We start from the raw sequence: 17,728 nt of genomic DNA on the forward strand, positions 1-17,728 counted from the left end.
GGGGGGGGTCTAAGTGGCCTGCCCATAGAACGCACCAGAAATTATGTCAAAACTTCGACATTCACCCCCAAAACAGTCAATTTAAGTTAACTATAGTTGTGAGAATTCTTAGGCAGTCAACTAAAAAGGAAATTAACCGATGTTGTACAATCATCAATATTATTATTCATAGTTACCTCCCTTTACCTACTGCTTTGAGCCAAAATACCCAAAATACCCGAATAAGACTTCGTGCAGAATCGTTAATCTGCGATTTCAAATTGTTGCATAGAATCTACGATATTTACCCACTGATACCCATTCCGTCTTGGCTGATACTACCTCTCCGACACAAATAGAATCCATCGCCTCCTTAACACAAATTATGTCAAATTTTAATGATCTCAACTTTTACTCAAACGTTTCCGTAAGAAAAAAACAAGGCTATACTATGGCAGTGAGTGATCGAAAAATTAAGACTAGATTCTAGATCTTATCTAGATATCTAGAACTTTATTTATATTAGCCAAGTCTTCAGTTGACAACGTCACTCACAATGTGGAATGTGAAGTGTATAAAATAACTAGGACCGCTAGGACCGAAAGCAATAAACTACTTCGGTACGAATGTCAATCTTTAGTAAAAGGAACAAAAAGCGTACTGTTTCTGTTCTTTTATTGAAAAGAACGCCATCGTGGTTTGTTTACCTTTACTCCGAACGATGTGCGTAAATGATCGTCACATTTCATAAACCGGTAACCTGTTGTAAAACATGAACGCAATTAATAACTCAGGCATCGCCGTGTTATCTCGGCTGGCGACGGAATGTTTGCGTCGACAGGCCACAAGTAGATATAGTTCTCGACATATTATGAGAGTTTCAGTGGTGAGTAGATCTAGATCTAGTGTAGTGAGTACTGACAGTCTTCCTCCTGGTACTTGGACTTGATGACTTGTTGATGAGTATGAGTAGTTTGAATCGGCGCTGGTGAGAATATAACCCCCCCCCCCCCCCCCTTGGACATCAACAGTGGTGTAGAGTCTAGATTCTAGATCTAGATCTATATTATTTTTTTGTAAGTGGCTATCCGTACGGCCCTCCCGTACGCATTGCATCGAAGCTAGATTTATATATATATATATATGATGGCCCTCAACTTCACATAGGGCTTTGTGTAGGTGGCGCATAAACTATCAAACCGGACACTACAAGTGGACAAACTTAAAACCTGGAAGTGCGTAAGCCCTTTATAAAGGGCGTGCGCCAGGCTACCCGGGAAGCACGCTGGTCATATATATAGGGATTCACCTAGATTCTACTTCGATTGGGAAGCACGCAGCATAATAAAGGGCATAGACGCTGACCTTTTTTCAATTGAAAATTTTAGCATTCCTTATACGGAAAATGACGTAGTAAATTACAGGTCAAAGTTATAAATAGTGACCAATGGCTTTGCAAGTTATCTTGAACTCTTAGAGCGTCTCTTGGCCAAAGATCATATAACAAAATAGTTCACTCAGCCAAAAAGCTGTCCGCGGAAGTCTGCACATTGGTTCAGATGACGCTGCAGTCTTTGTTTTGAATTTTGAAGCTCTCTTTCGTTTCACCAGAAGAAGAATAGGAATAGCACAGTTTGTTAATTTCACTTTAATTATATTTTCACACAAGAAGGGTAACTCTGATTCTGATCGCAAAGTCCCCACTTTTTAAAATATTGAGGACACTTTTTTTAAAAATAAGCTCAATTATAGAGGATTTAACTATCTTGTTATAACGATCTTTGTCTTGGCCAAGATATCGATCGATAAAGTGACGCGGTCCATCTGAGCGATTATCAAGGCCATGAGCATATATAATACTTCTATCTAAATTCTAAATCTAAGGGCCGCACGGGAGGGAGGGCCGTACGCATAGCCACGATGCTATGTGTACGGGAGGGAGGGCCGTGCGCATAGCCACAGGCATTTTTTAAATGTAACAGTTCGACCTGCTTTAAGCGTTCCATCCCGTTAGATGAAGGAACGCTCCAGGGATGCCACTTTTCCGCTTTTTTCCAGTATTTTGGTCCTGATCCGCTATTCCGTTATTGAGATCGAGATAGAATCTATAGTTGAAAAAAAAAAAAACCACCCATGCACACTCAACAACTTGCGCAAATGTTCAAATAACGGAAAAATGAAGACTTTGCCATAAAAGTTCAAATAACGGGGAGAAAAAAAACGGGGAAGATTTGCGCTAATCTCAGCAAGTCGGGAAAACACACGCCAGGCAAATTGATATTCATGTCCCAGGAGCACTCTTACAGAATTAAAGTCGGGATGGGATGTGGAAAAAACTACGCAAAATGTTACTTTTTGTAACAGATAGGCTTACTGCTATCCTATAGGTATGTGATCATCTTAACCAGATCTTTGCTAAATTAAATCTTTAATGAACAACAAATAGAATAGTAATACTGTAAAAAAAACATTTTTCGCCTCTCCAGTAAAAAATATGTCTCACTACCAACGCTACTGCGCAGGATGTGGGACCTGCCACCAGCCAAACCATTCGTTGTTTACGTACTTAAAGATGACAAGCCTCTCTGCCTACACACAATAAATTATGGTTCAAGTTCAAGGAACAGAGAGTGTGTACAAACGTAACGAGACTTGAGCTCGAGACTTATACTCGTGCACAACTGTAGAAGGGTTGTAAATTATTCAGAGACCAAATGGGCGAGGATGTTAAATCATGTTGACTAGTTTAATTAAGCAATTCAAGCTCTTTTCTTCACTTTCATATTTTTTCTTTTTTTCTCTTTTTCTTTTTTTCTTGCCTCTTAATTCTTTCCACTTCTTCTTGTACATTTAGAGTTTGGAGCCAAAAAAGAGCCAGAGAGCCAAATGAAATTCTCCGGGCCAGACGCTATCCTAAAGAGCCAAATTTCTGGGATTTGGCTCCAAACTGACAACCCTGACTGACTATTCGGACATGAACACGATCCTGTGGAGCATCAGCCCCGGTAGCCTCAGCCCTGATCCCTCTAGTGTCTTTTCCGGTAAAACTAGGGGGTGGGAATAGCGAGACATAGGCCAGTTCCCTTATTTGGGCCTAGATCTAGATCTAGATGTATAGATCTATATGTTTGATTTGCGGCGAGCGATAGATATCAAACCTAATAACTGCAAAACATCAAATTATGGTAAAATTCAGCCCCCCCCCCACCATATTTTCATTACCTCGGTTGGGGCCAAAACTGGCAAATAATAATTGGGGGGTGGGAACTACCGGAAAAGCGCCCTTGAGTTTTAGACTAGTCCTACATCTAGTCCTTGTCTTCGTATACTATATTTGTGAAAGTTCTTCACTTTGGTTGCCTAAAACTCCCAAACCACTTTACTTTCGAATTTGAAAAAGTTATCGGTGGTTCAGAATCATTTAATGGGTGCACAGTTATATAATTAAGGAGTCTGAATTCTCGCTGTAGTTTAATTTTCAGTTTTTCATTAGTTTTGTTTAAGTCTAATCTTGGGAAAATCCGTCTTTTAAGATGCCATTGTAAACAAGTGAGGCTTTCGTTTGCAAGCAGTGCACACTGGTTCCACAATGACTTGGCGATCTTACTTACGGTACTACTTAAGAATGTGGGTCCAGTCTGTTTAGGCTTGGCATCATCCGCTCTGTTGACACAAAGTACTGGATATCGATACTGACTTAAATATTCGGTATCGATGCTTTATCCCAACGAGCGCGAGAGATGCACTGTTATTTTTCAGTAGCCTACAAAGTGAGCAGTAAAATTTCACGTGTTTAATAACGGGGGTTTCAGGGGGGCTTGCAATTAAGTTTGATATCTCTCCATATCGGCACACGCATTGAAAAGTAATTGTTTAGAACCAGAAGTAATCGTCGGTGGAGCCAAAACCCGCACTCCATAGTTATCGTTAAATGGGACCCACATTCCCCTTAAGTGCAGTAGTACCTTACTTACTTGGGTGGAGAATTGGCATTATTGCATGCGGCATAATGCCATAGCTGCTCCTCTCTCCTCTCCAGGATCCATGAAAGTGTCTGCTTGCTGATTGTGCCAGTTGTCAGCTGGTTGACAATCCAATCAATTCTTTTGAGTCCGTTGTGGGTGGTTTGCGGGTGCTCTGGTGTGGTTTGCTCCTTCTTTCCTATAAAAATTCTATCGTCTCTTTCTCCCCTCCTTCTTTTTTGTGTTTGTTACTCTCTTGTAGCACCTCTAATCTTTGGCACTTAAACTTAAATGACCTTATTGTGCTGCAAGTGCCGTAAAACTATTACTAAAACTAAAACTGAGTCTGTTCATCAAACAGGTTCCCAGCTAGTCTCCTATAATATTGAATTGGTATTCTCTGTTTCTAAATCTCTTCCTCTGTCATGACAGTATCAACGCAGTTTCCTCAAAGTTAAAAAACTTAGCTTCATGTTTGACTTAATGAACGTGAAAAAGACGATAAATGAGAAGTAGATCTATCTTAGGATCCATTTTTGTAAGAACAACGGAATAAGCCTATATGAGAACTCAAGGTTGATTTGTTTGACAATTCTTATTTCCCAGTTTTTAAAGATTTGTACTTTTATATAGATCTATGACATAGAGTAGATTCGGGTAACTTCACTACTCTCATAGTTGGCTTGTAATGAATGTAAGCCTACACCCCTCTCTATGCTCAACGTACATGACCCGACTTTCGTCTGCAACTTTTCGTAGCCAATGAAAATGCAGGTAGTCCACTGATTAGTTAGCTTGCTAGTAGTACTTCACCTGCTTTTTTTTTTTTTCAAGTGAATGTGGCGACGGGGAACTTCACAATCATATTGAGGAAATTCGTCATACTGGAAGACATCTTATTTCATTATTTATATGTAGATTATTAAACACATGTATTAACTGATCTTTTGTGAAAGGGAAACCAGCATTTGCAGATGCAATCACTTTGTCAACAGTTTTATTTCTCTCTCTCTCAGCCCAAAATCAATAGACCTGTGTGTGACTATGTGGCGAAGTTCCTCGACAAGAGAGGCGAATTTCCCTAACAAACACAATTTTTTAACACACATACTATGCATACAAGTGACAATAAAATGCAGCGAATAATATTTTAATCAATACCATGAATAAAGCAGTTTTAACACAATTTGAGTAAAAAGTTATGTACAGTAACGGTAGAAAGTAGCAGACACAGAAACATGAAAATAGCACTGGCGCAGCAGGGAAAGGGCAAGAGAGGGGGAAAGGGAAGATTAGCGGGTAGACACATGCTTGAAACACTACGATTGTTCTTCGCCATAACCATTAATTTTTTTGATTGGTTGATAAATTGACAAAGAATTGTTTGAGGTTGTAAGTAACTTGACACTTTTAAACTTTTCCTTCGTTGGTATATCGGATTATTCCCATTTTAAATCGATACGGGGGAGGGGGGGGGGGGCAGGTTGCGAATTTCCCCTCCTGGCATAGTTACCCAAACCTATTCTATGACAGGCCTTAATTTTTACTTTCAGTCCTGCATGCAGATGCTTTGTTTCTGGGGGGCCTAGCGGCTGTATTTTTGGCTCATAACATATAATGGGCATGAAAACTTTTGGTGACTTTTTACTTTCACTCTTGCACACAGATGAGATGCACTGCTTGGAAGGTTTAACTGCAGTATTTTTTTCAGAAGATCACACATATAGCCACTACAACTGTTGAAAATCAATTATTTTAAAGCAATTTTTTAACTAACTTGCATAATATCAAATTCGGCCTATTGATTAAAACCTCCCGCAGATATTTTTTGTACTTCAGAGAAGCAACCCCCCCCCTCCCCCCCCCCCCCCCCTGATTGGTCCAAACCACGGAAATTACTACGCAATTAGGCTTAGTATGATATTACCTCAATCAATTAAACACCATGAAATATTTTTTAAATTATTAATTTGCCACCGAAATCAAGTCGATTTGTGTTCTGCAATTCAATATTATAGAGAACACACTGGACTCCTAGTAGCTATGCGTGAGATGGGAGGGAAAGTAAAAGAATACCATACTTCAAACAGTTACAAATCAATTGTGTCATGACGCAGTGGAATCAGGCGTTCGTCAATTTTTGGGCATATGGAGTTATTGGTATCGTCTTAAAGTAAGGTTGTTCATTTGCCTTGCTTTCGATGAAAAAAATATCCATTTATCTTAAATAGCAGTCAAGATATTTTCGATTGAAAAAGGTAGGGTCGTCCGGTTTCAAAAGTAAAATTAGTGAGAAAATGGCCGCCCAAGTTTGGTGACTTCCACAGTTTAAAAGAGTCTTTGGAAACTGCAAATTTACATTTTTGTGCTTTTAATCAATGTTTTTCCCCAAAATCCACACATAAACGTGTTTTTGAATGGACATACAAGGTGTTGAGCCAAAAAAAGAAAAATTCAAAAAAAAATCCAAACTGGCCGAAAGATTCTGATTTCGCCCATTTCATAATTTTGACGAACGCCTGAGTTCACCACGATGCCTCGCCATTGTTCTCAAGTAAATTTCAAACCTAATTTTGCAAAAAACATCAAATTATGTGGACAGGTAAATTTTTACTCTAACTCTTGCTCACAGATGCTCTGCTGTTAGGAGGTGTCCCCCCCCCCTCCCCCCGACCCCCGCAAGATTTGAAAATAAACCTGCGAAATATTACCATGGTTTGAGGCCATATAGTGCAAATAAATTAAAAGCATCAAATATACTCAAAGAGTAATAATTTGCAACTGTTTTAAAGCAAAAATTTATGTAAAACTGATGAAAAGGATAAAAAGAAAAATGCTAATCCCTGAGCATGAGACGGGAGTGAATGTAAAATAATATTTTTGGTATATTGTTCTTTTTTAGCCTGTTTTTCAAAATAAAATGGGATAGCTGACTGGAAAAATAATGCTCTCTTTTTAGAAACTTTAGTAATAGCAAGAGAGTCAAAACTCACATCCGTGCTTTAAAAATAGATAACAGACACGGTGTCTCAGCCATCAAACCATGCTATCCCAGGCATTTTGTTGTTGAGCTGATGCAAGACACACTAGTGTGCATTACCGAAGCTTTTTTGCATTCCCACTATCACTGTGTATGTAACACATGTCACATGGGTAGTGGCCTGTCATATTGTAGGTACCTGTACTGTATTTGTTCTAGCTTGATATCCTTGTCTTGGGCTACTAACCACTAAACACGTTTACGATAATCTTCAATACATGTAATCATTAAATCTTTTGATCAGCAGATAACTTTCTTCTCACATCCTCAAATGGGCATTCTGTTGTTATCCCCCCTTGGGTACTGGCAATAGGAAGACACTTCAAATAAGGACTCAGCAGAAAACAACAGGCCTGGCCAGAATGAGGAATGAGGTTATGGACTGCTTAGGAAGAAGGGGAACAAAAAAGTTTTAGTTTGTGAAATAAGGAATAATTGTAATTTCAGCACAAAGACAAGAGATGAAAGTCAAAGGTCTGTGATAAAGCGGCCTCAACCATTGTCATTAAATGTCTGTAATACCCACCAAGCCAGAATAGGAAAAGATTTATTTTTTTTATCACAAACTTCCTTTGCCAAAGCAGATTCATCTGAAGATCAACCCTTCCAGCTGATTTTATTTGTCAAATTTGAACTAATAATTTTCATAATTTTATTATGATGCTTAATCATTCAGTGCCCTGAACATTTGCAGAGCACACTTGAAACTGTCACATATATTCACTAAAATATTGCACTTTATTTTTCTGCAGAGCTTTGTGTTGTTGGGATATATCTAACTAACTCTGTATACTTTCCAGGGTGCTATCAATGGCTTCGATTTCAGCACAAAGACAAGAGATGAAAGTCAAAGGTCTATGATAAAGCAGCCTCAACCATTGTCATTAAATGTCTGTAATATCCACCAAGCCAGTCGACTCTTGTCTAGCGGATCTGATTTGCAGTAAGTAATGTCTTTTTTTGAAAATGGAATAGAATCTTTTAAAGTTGTTTTGTTTCATGTTTTCTTAGTTTATCAACCTGTACATGCTTTAATTAAAAGCCTGTGAACTCAACCATAACAGAACGCTTACGAAAATCAAAGCAGACGAATGGACAAAAACAGAGGGACAGTAAAGAAGTAATATCTGTCTGTGGTATCTCCAGCCACTCACAATTTCTTGGTTATAAGAGTGAGTAGTATATTTAAATAATTTTACATTGCCCAAGCTTGACGTTAAGCCCACAATGAGAATTGTTTTTATGATGTACATTTGTATTTAATTTGCTTCTCCATGCATTAAACAATTTTTTTGTTGTTCTCCCCCTCTCAGCCAGTGAATAAGAGTGAATTGTAATTTTATAACGATCTGCTTGTTAGCAATAAAATGTTTTGCTACTTGCACTGAAGAGACCAACTTAACTTTGAAAGGAGACAGACAATCTGGCTTAAGTGGGGAAAAAAATGTCAATACTCTTTTTTTCCCCATGTCATGAACCTTACCTGAAGCTGACTATTCGGTTCCCAATCTATCGAGATTGTTGACCAGTACTCTTTGAATGGCTTTGTCATAAATAATATGTCCATACACTTACCATGATTTCAATGTCTTCCCTTTGCCCCATGAAATCCTTCAAGTTGGAAGTATAAGTTTTTATATTGCTTTACCTAGTGTGTAAGCTGTTAGATTCTGAGTCAACATTGATATAAATTTTGCATTGAGCATATTGAATATAGTTATAATTGTCAAGATGACATTTTGAGTATGACAGTGTTTTTGATACTGCATCATCTCATTGTTTTTGTTTGCAGGCCTACAGAAGTAACAGAGATAGAGTATGAAGGATATGCAGAGGAAACTCTCGACTCCCTGTGTGATTTCTTTGAAGATCTTCCTGAGACAGAATCATGCAATGAAGATTATGACTGTGCCTTTGCAGTAAGTTACAGAGTAATAAAGAAGCAATGTGTTGTCTGATTGTTATCTAGATATCAACATTTTATGCCAGTTGCAGATTTAGTCTTTCCTTATACATGGGACACTTCCCCAGAGGTAGCAGGATTTCATTATAATACAATCAATCCTAAAAAGCGACTGACCTTTTTTAATTAAATTTTCCAAGAAAAGACTATGATATAAGCTTATCATGAGACTATCATAACTTGATAATGATCAATACCATCATTTTTTATTTAGCTGATGAGATAAAGTGATAGACTGTAATTTGAATTTTGTCAATTTTTTTTCTTCAAATTTCTGGAGAAGAATAAATTGGTGTGATTTGAGGTCGACCATTACATTTTTCTGGTTAATCTGTTATTAATATGAAATTGAAACTTCTTGTTGAAGTACTCACTAAAAAAAAAAGTCTAATGGGAAGCACCGATTCACATTTTTATGTGTTATGAGGAAAGGAGGGAAATAAAAATGCTTTTCAAAAATAAAAGTTAGAAATGTAACTCTTATCTGTAGTAGTAGTAGTAGTATGGCAAGTCTATATAATCACAGTTTTTGACTAATCGATTTCTAGGATCAGATCAGTACATTATGACTAGACCATATAGAAGCCTTATAGCCCTGTTTCCTTTGGACTAGTGTTCTCATGTCGGTGTGAAGTCATCAAGCATTGTATGAGTGGAGGGTAGCTTGACCTAGGCCAGCTAGACTTGATCATGTACACCAGAGTACATTGATGGGATGATGAGCAAGGCTTCACTTCAGTAAAGATGTTCAGTCTTTATAAAGTAGCCTTTACACTTGTTCTTCCCTCAGAGTGGTGTACTGACAGTTCATGTTGGAGGATCAGAAGGCACATATGTCATCAACAAGCAGACCCCAAACAAACAGCTGTGGCTGTCATCTCCCATCAGGTAATTAATATGCTGTTCTTCACTAGGGCTTTTAATCTTTTTTTTTGGGGGGGGGGGGTTTGGAAATCGCACCTTTATTGAATAGAATCAAACAAGGAAAAAACCCTGCATGCTCTTCTTCCACACTGTGTGTGTTGTTGATTACCACTAATTTCCTCCATTTGCAGCTAATATTGTTTGTTAAACGGATTGAAAACACTCTTGTGTAGTAGTTTTATGGGTCCAGTTTTATCTTCAAGAAATGAGAAACCACTTGTTTCTAATGGAGTGAAGTTGTCTTGTGCATCGATGTATAACTTGTATATGGAGCAATGACAGTGGCAATGGTTAACGATTTGTTGATTGTATTTTGGCATGTGCCAGTTATTTAGAGAAGACAAGATTTTCAATACTTTCATTACCTTAAATTTTGCTTTGACTTTAAGAGTTTAACTTCTTACCTTATAATATTGATATAGTTTCCGATATTGTTAGAGTCTTTATAAAAGGCGTATTAAGTCTTGAACTCGTCTTATTAGAGTCCATTGTATAATTTTGGCTTTTTTCTTTTTGTCTTCATGTTATTATATCTGGTTATTGCTTGCTTGCAGTGGTCCAAAAAGATATGATTACTGCAATGGACAATGGCTGTACCTCAGAGATGGAACTGGACTGCACAAACTCCTGGAGGTGGAGTTGTCAGACATCATGAACCTCAAAATCAACTTGTCAAAATGCAAATTTTACTCAGGATGAAACAAATGCCTTTACTATGTTGTTTTGTTTTTGGGGTTTTTTCTTAGCTCTTATTTATGTAGTCATAAACTATGTCCTTCCATATTCTGAGGCTTCATATGTCAATTTTTATGTTATTTTTGTTGTTACTGTGTTTATTCAAGCAAGATATTCAAGCAGTAAGTTTTAATTTAGATGTCCCCTCTAAACTGGTACTTTCTGGGTATCTTTAATGTTTGATTTTGAATCAATATTTTTATGAAAGGACTTGTAGTGTAAAATATTCAAATACAGTCGAGTTGGAAAGGATAGTTTACTGTGTGTTATATTCATTTGTTTTTGCTTTCTGTTCTGTCAAATGACCTGTTGCTGTTTTTGTTTATTGTTATTTTTTTTCTAATATTGTTTCAGTTGAATCTCACCTTGTGACACCCACTCTAGTTTCTTACCTTTTTCTCAAGAACGTCATTGAGTTTGTACAATGATTGTTTGTTCATTGCTGTGAATGAAGTATAGGAGTAAAGACTTGTCATGGTAAACACGAAAAGTCTTGTTTATTTTTTTGCAATTCTATTCATGTCTCAATCTTTTATTTATTACATTTTGACTACTTTGTCTAAATGTGGTTATTCAAAAAAATGTGTGGACATAGATAACTCTTTTTGTTTTTATGATGTGTTTTCATCAGATTCCCCTGTGTCTTATTTCTTTTTTCCTTTCAATTTTTATTTTCTTTATTACTATAGAAGTAGAAGCATATTTCATAAAGTCCGAAGATGTTTGGGGGTCACATAATACTCACTGTTCCAATTTGCTGCTGCTCTGTTCACGGTGACTTCTCTGAGATCTCAAAAAAGTTAAATCGGGGGCTATTTCTACTGACTAAATGTATTGATATGTTTTAATATCTTTTGTATTCTGTCTGCACTATTCAATTTGTTTCCTACATGGCCAGTGTATTATTGACTGTATTCATTCCTTTGCATGGTCCCTTTAGCCCTTGACGTTACTGTGTTCACGTCATTCTTTCCATAAAGGGCTTATAAGCTTAATGTCTGGTGATAGAGAGTAGTACCATTGACATTTCATTTTTCTTATTACGAACCATGGCATTGCCAGGTCTTGAGTTTGGTTTTGGGATTAGTTCCATGTAGGATTGACTCTGCCTTTACTTTCGATATCAGTTTCACCCTGTCTAGTGTCTCACTCCGAAAAATAGTACACCTATATGCTCGTTTTACTCTTCTTCTTTTTTTTTAATTTGCAGATACTCAGTGTGAAACATTACTGATTATCTAAACTGAGGAAAGATGTTGTATGTAACTTATGCAAAGATGATTTTCTTAGGATTTCACTGCACTGCAGTCTTGCCTTTTTATTTAGAGTGACTAAGTAATAAGTTGCAGTTGAATTTTTCTGCCATATTCGTCACCCTACTTGAATTAATATTGGATTGGGTTTGTTTGTTTTTTGTTGGGTTTTTTTTTTGTGATCCTTAATGGTGGATTTTGTATGTATGTATTTCAGTACAAAGTGATGCTATGTTATGAAAACAGTCAAGCCATAGAAGCTTCAGACTTTATCATTGGTGAAGAGGTCTCAGAAGGGTATTGATTGGGGAGAGTAAGGTGGTGTGGAGACGTCAGCTGTAACACAACTATTTTTATGAAGTTTGACGTTTGAAGTCTTTTTCAGCATCTATGTTTCCTCATGCATGTTTCGTTTTATTGAGCACTCCATACAGCACAATGGTGTTAGTGGGAAGAGGAGTTTTCCCTCTTGCAACCTTTCTCTCTTACATGTCTGTTGGTTTGAAGCCAACAAATCTTTTTTGTGTTGGAGCAAATGTTTGTGTGCAGTCAACCAATACATGGAAAGGTATCAGTGGAGATACATTGTTGCATGAATATTGTTCCCAACTGTCAATAATGCTTGTTTAAAATAACACATGATCATGAGATGTATTTAACTTGAATTTCACTCAATCTACTTTCCTCAATTGTAATACACATCACATATGGCCAGCAAACACAGTTTATTATGAAGATATAATACCACCTGTAGGGTTTCTTGTTTTTTGGAGATACATTGTTGCATGAATATTGTTCCCAACTGTCAATAATGCTTGTTTAAAATAACACATGATCATGAGGTGTATTTAACTTGAATTTCACTCAATCTACTTTCCTCAATTGTAAAACACATCACATATGGCCAGCAAACACAGTTTATTATGAAGATATAATACCACCTGTAGGGTTTCTTGTTTTTTTTAATGCTGTCAAACCTTGTAATACTGCCCCTGTTATACTGCCAGATCCACTGACCACCAGTTTTTGCCAATGCACGAAAAGGAAGGCCTATATGAATATATTATTTGCCCCTTTAAACTGCCGTCTGCCAATTGTCCGAGTTGTACCATCCTTACTAAACTAATGTCAATTTTGCCCTGCAACACGCCAGCAAGCTAGCTGCCAGAGGTACACATAACATAGCTCTCTCTCTGCAGCTGCTTTGTGATAATCTCCTTTTCTTCCAAATATGACTCTGAAAGCTAGTGCTTATAGCTAATTTGCTCCCTCCCCATCCATCCCACCTCCCCAACCTTGTCATGAAGATTTCAGACTGCATGTGTTTGAGAAAAAGCCTTGATCATTAAGTAATGTGCTTTTCAATTTTAATTTTTTCTCACACACACACACACACACACACACACACACACACACATGCACAAGCACACACACACACACACACACACACACACACACACACACACACACACACACACACACACACACACACACACACATGCACACACACACACACACACACAAACTCGTGCGTGCGCGCATATGCACAATTGCAGAGAGAGAGTGAATGAGAAAGAGAGAGAGAGAGAGAGAGAGAGAGACTTGAAAACTCTTCTTAATACGTGCAATTAACCTCCCCCCCCCTAAAAAAAAGAAGACACTTTTCAAACACAGAACACACAGCAGAATCATTTCCCTTGATGTTGGACAATGAAGGATATTTAACAGAGGGCAGTGTTATTAGAACTCCATTATACCGCCAGCCCCTTTTATCATAAGCCCCATGCTTGTTCTAAGGTTGGTGATATAATGAGGTTTGACTGTACTCTGCTAAATGGTTGCAACTTGAATTTCAATGTTGAAACTGTGTATCTTAAGTGTATGCACTTTCATGTAGTAGCACATAGCCTTATTTTATTGTCTTTCTGCCTGTAGCCTGTGAGTTATTAATGAAAATGGGTTCTGTTCCTTCTTTTTCCTAGTAAGTTTTTGTAACATAAAGTATATTTTTGTTTATGATACATGGTTCGTACTACAAGGAAATGCACAGTTTAAAAGGATCTTCTCCAGGTGGCACCGGTGAAATTGTTTTTCATTTCAAATCAAAAATAGTATGTCAAGAACTTAAATCAGAGAGTAAAACCTATTTGTACTTAGTATGAATATATTATGTAATGTTGAGAGCTTTAAAAAGCTGTTTGTCAGTTGCTGTGAGACAGAGAAAAGTACATTTGATTCAGAGAGAAAGTGACTGTCTGTATCTAAAATGGAAACTTGTATGATCAGTCTAAAAACTAACTACGAGCCATGCCTCAACAAAGTGTGTGCAAACTGACGGACTTCCCCTGATAAGTAATATTCCCTATGTTCTCATTAATGCTCAGACAGCTTTATTTTCCTGTGCTATTTGTTTGCATTGGGCTGTTTACTGTTGTTAGTAAGAGTTAGTGGTCCAGCGGCAGTGACTCATACTCATGGGACCCGCTTTTATAAAATAGTTTGGACCTCATCCAAGATGTCATGGGTTGATTGAACCTCCATGAAATGTGTCACGACACGATGGAACCAGTCATCGTCAGTTTTTGGGCATGTTATAGAGTTATTGATATAATATTAAGGCCTGTTCATTTGCCTTGCTTTTGATTTAAAAAATACCCATCTATCTTGAATAGAAATTGAGATATTTCTGATTGAAAGAGGTAAGGGGGGGGGGGGGGGGGGGGAGTCACTTAGTGTCAAAAATAATTTGTCTTTGATCAATTTTTTTTCTGTGAAATCCACCTAGAAATGTGTTTTTCAAATGGACATAAAGGGTGTTCACAAAAAAACAAAAAAGAAGAATTGCCCAATGGCCGGAAAAATGCCAGTTTCTTTGATTTCAGTTTTATGATGAATGCCTGATTTCACTACGATGCAATGCAAATGCAAGAATCTGTCTGTTAGTGTGGATTCTCTTGAGCATAGGCAAAGATTGTACCACCCATCTTTCAAGCTACTTTTTCTCATCTGTTATAGCTTTTCCTGCTGTACTGTTCAAAAGGGCGTACCCAGTATCTTTTATGTTCAGCCCTTGACATTCTTTTTTTCTTCAAACTGCATTAAGTCACATTCAGTAAGTGTAACAGTGTGTGTTATGAATGTAGGTGCACCAAACACGCACTCTTTCCAGAAAACATTTTTGTTTACACATTATATAAACATATAGGCCTACCTGCTCTGTAATCACAGTATAGGTAAACTCTGTGACTTCACAGTCAATAGCTACTGGGGAGTTGCTAATCTTGTGCCTCTCTTTGTTTGTTGGTTGCAGCATATTTTTGCTCCATGGGACTTTCATGGAGTATCATATCTTAGTCTTTCTGCAGAGATGCTGTGCTTGTATCCCATTCTGCGCAGATTGAAGCAGCCAGCCTGCAAAAAGATCTACATTGTGCTGATGGGTGCATAAAACTTTAAACTACTATAAATTGATGAGTACACAACTCGAAAATGCAGTGCATTTTCATGAAAAAAGTATGTTGAATTTTTTTCTACCCAGACACTGTGCAATTTGTATCAATGAAAATTGTGTGCCATGCTTCATGTGTAGCCTCTGTTTTGCAAAATAAGATTACCTCAAATAGGTGTTTTGTTCATGAGTTATTTGACTCTTTATGCGTCTGTCTTTACTTTTTTCATTTAATTGATAAACGAAGCAGTATGATAATATTGTTCCTTACATGCCTCGGTTAACAAAATGCTGGTTTAGAAGAACAAGTTAGTTATAATTGCTTTGTTTGAATTCGAGTCAGTTCTTTATGCTCTTTGCAAATGTTTAAAGTCTCCATGCTATTTATCGATTTTAATTTGGAGGGTGCTGGAGGGAGAGTGAGGGTATGAGTTGTTTGAGCTACTTTTTCTTTTCAAAAGCTGTTTTCATGGATTACGTTGATATTTTTTGGGGTCATGTTTGTTTATTGTATTTCATGGCAGTAAAGTAGACAGGACAGTTGTTTGGTATTGCAAAAGTGAAATTACTGTTAGTCATGTGAGAAGGCATTGTTTTTCCAATTCAGGTTGGCCTCTATGTCTAAACTTTTAAGTGAATGGGTGTTTAAAGATGCTTTTTAAGGATAGGAAAGTCAGCCAGCTTGAAGTGTAAATACTGTCTCAGAAAGCTTGTTTTAAGGTCTTGGTCTAAATTATCGAAGTCTTTTTTATCAGTTGTAATATAGTGATTATTATTCTATTGTGCCACAAAAATGTTACAGGCTATTACTGGGCCAGGGCCACAACTCTTTATTAATAGTTGGGAAACTCTTACCATTTTGTCTATTTATTTTGAAAAAGGCAATGGCGTTTAAAAAATTATAATTAACTTTTTTGGTGTGCACGTACACCATGAGTATGTAAGATTTTCTTTTACAATGCTTTTTTTCCCATTAGAAGTGACTTCTACTACTTGCCCTTTTATGGGGGGGGGGGGGGGGGTGTTGAATTAGACTTTTATGCATAATTGAAATCTATGCAATTTTTTTTTCTTTTATCCTACATATAATATAAGGTTTCCAACAATACAATGATTTCTTTCAATGTCAATATTCATGTCTGTACCCTTACGATGGCAGAGCGGTTAGTGCGCTCGTCTCCGAAGTCGGGCACATATTTTTTGTGCCCCCTCCTGCCTACCCAGCAGTAATGGGTACCTGACTTCGAGTAGGGGAAGTAAAGGCGGCATGGAAAGGAACTGGCCGCCCCACCACAATATGCCGAAGCTGTCTCACTAACAAGGCAACCCCCAATGTCCGGATCGGATGCTGGAACAGCTTTACTTTTCCCTACCACAATATTCCGAAAGGCCCAGGAAGTTGTCTCACTAACAAGGCAATCCCCAATGTCTAGACTGGATGCGGGAACAACTTTTTTTTACCCTTGTGGATGATTCACCCTGACTTGCATTCTGAAAACTTTCCCTGTCTCGGGTCAGTTTGCTGCTCTTGTTTTCAGTGTCATGAGTATGTCTTTCTTCCAACACAGCTTTGATCTTCTGCTGACTATTTACTATACCCCTTTTGTTAGGTTAGTTTAGAGATTATATCAAATTTTTGTTTTTGAGCTCAACATCTTCAACATGAGCTCCATTTAACAACACATTTGAAGACCTGAGAACAAGACTGTGTTTAAGTTCAAATTGACAAATAATGAGTTCTTGGTATCTATAAATAGAGAAGACTTTCTCACAACTACTGGTAGTGCACACTTGACACTTAACTGTTAACGGTGTAGCGGAAAAAATGGCCAAAAATGCAGCTAATTCCAGAGTAAATGTAGTCCCAAGTCCATGGTTTTTGCCATTTTTCTCTTTTCAGCAAAACTTAAATTAGGGGCAGTCTTTTTTTTCAGGTCTTCATTTCTGTGTGAATTTTACTGAAGGCCTGCATATTTTCAGTTTCCAAGGACTTTTAAGCTTTGGAAGTTACAAAACTTTGGCGACCATTTTCTTGCTAATTTTACCTATGAAACCAGGTGACCCCCTCCTCCTTCAATCACAAATATCTCAACATCTGCTTGAGATAGATGGGTACTTTTTCATCTAAATATGAAATATGAGCAAGACAAATGAACAAGCTTTCAGATGATACCAATATTTCCACTTGCAAAAAGCTGACGAGCACCTGATTCCATCAGGCCGTGACACATTTGTTATTCCTTTCATAATTGTTTCAAATCTTTGGAAAACTTCAGCTTTTGCTTATTATTTTTGAATATTTTCCTTTAAGTTCTTCACATTCTGACTGTCTGATTCAGTCCTTCTCACAATGCAGAGGAAAGTTTCAGGAAAAGTTAAGATTGTTTGCAATTTTCAATAACAGCAAATTGTATGGCTAACCCC

General features: G+C 37.4%; 1 protein-coding gene across 1 annotated transcript; it reads left to right on the forward strand.

The window, feature by feature from the left end:
• Nucleotides 1–651: 651 nt before the first annotated feature.
• On the forward strand, nucleotides 652–13,499 carry LOC101850194 (frataxin, mitochondrial). Its single transcript, XM_005105154.3, has 5 exons — nucleotides 652–865; nucleotides 7,782–7,924; nucleotides 8,774–8,900; nucleotides 9,735–9,832; nucleotides 10,423–13,499. Exons 1-5 carry the CDS (start codon nucleotides 752–754, stop codon nucleotides 10,565–10,567), a joined length of 627 nt encoding a protein of 208 aa, XP_005105211.1. The 5' UTR covers nucleotides 652–751; the 3' UTR covers nucleotides 10,568–13,499.
• Nucleotides 13,500–17,728: the final 4,229 nt, after the last annotated feature.

Source organism: Aplysia californica, unplaced genomic scaffold (assembly GCF_000002075.1).
Source record: "Aplysia californica isolate F4 #8 unplaced genomic scaffold, AplCal3.0 scaffold00455, whole genome shotgun sequence".
In the NCBI taxonomy this organism is placed as follows: Eukaryota; Metazoa; Mollusca; class Gastropoda; order Aplysiida; family Aplysiidae; genus Aplysia; species Aplysia californica.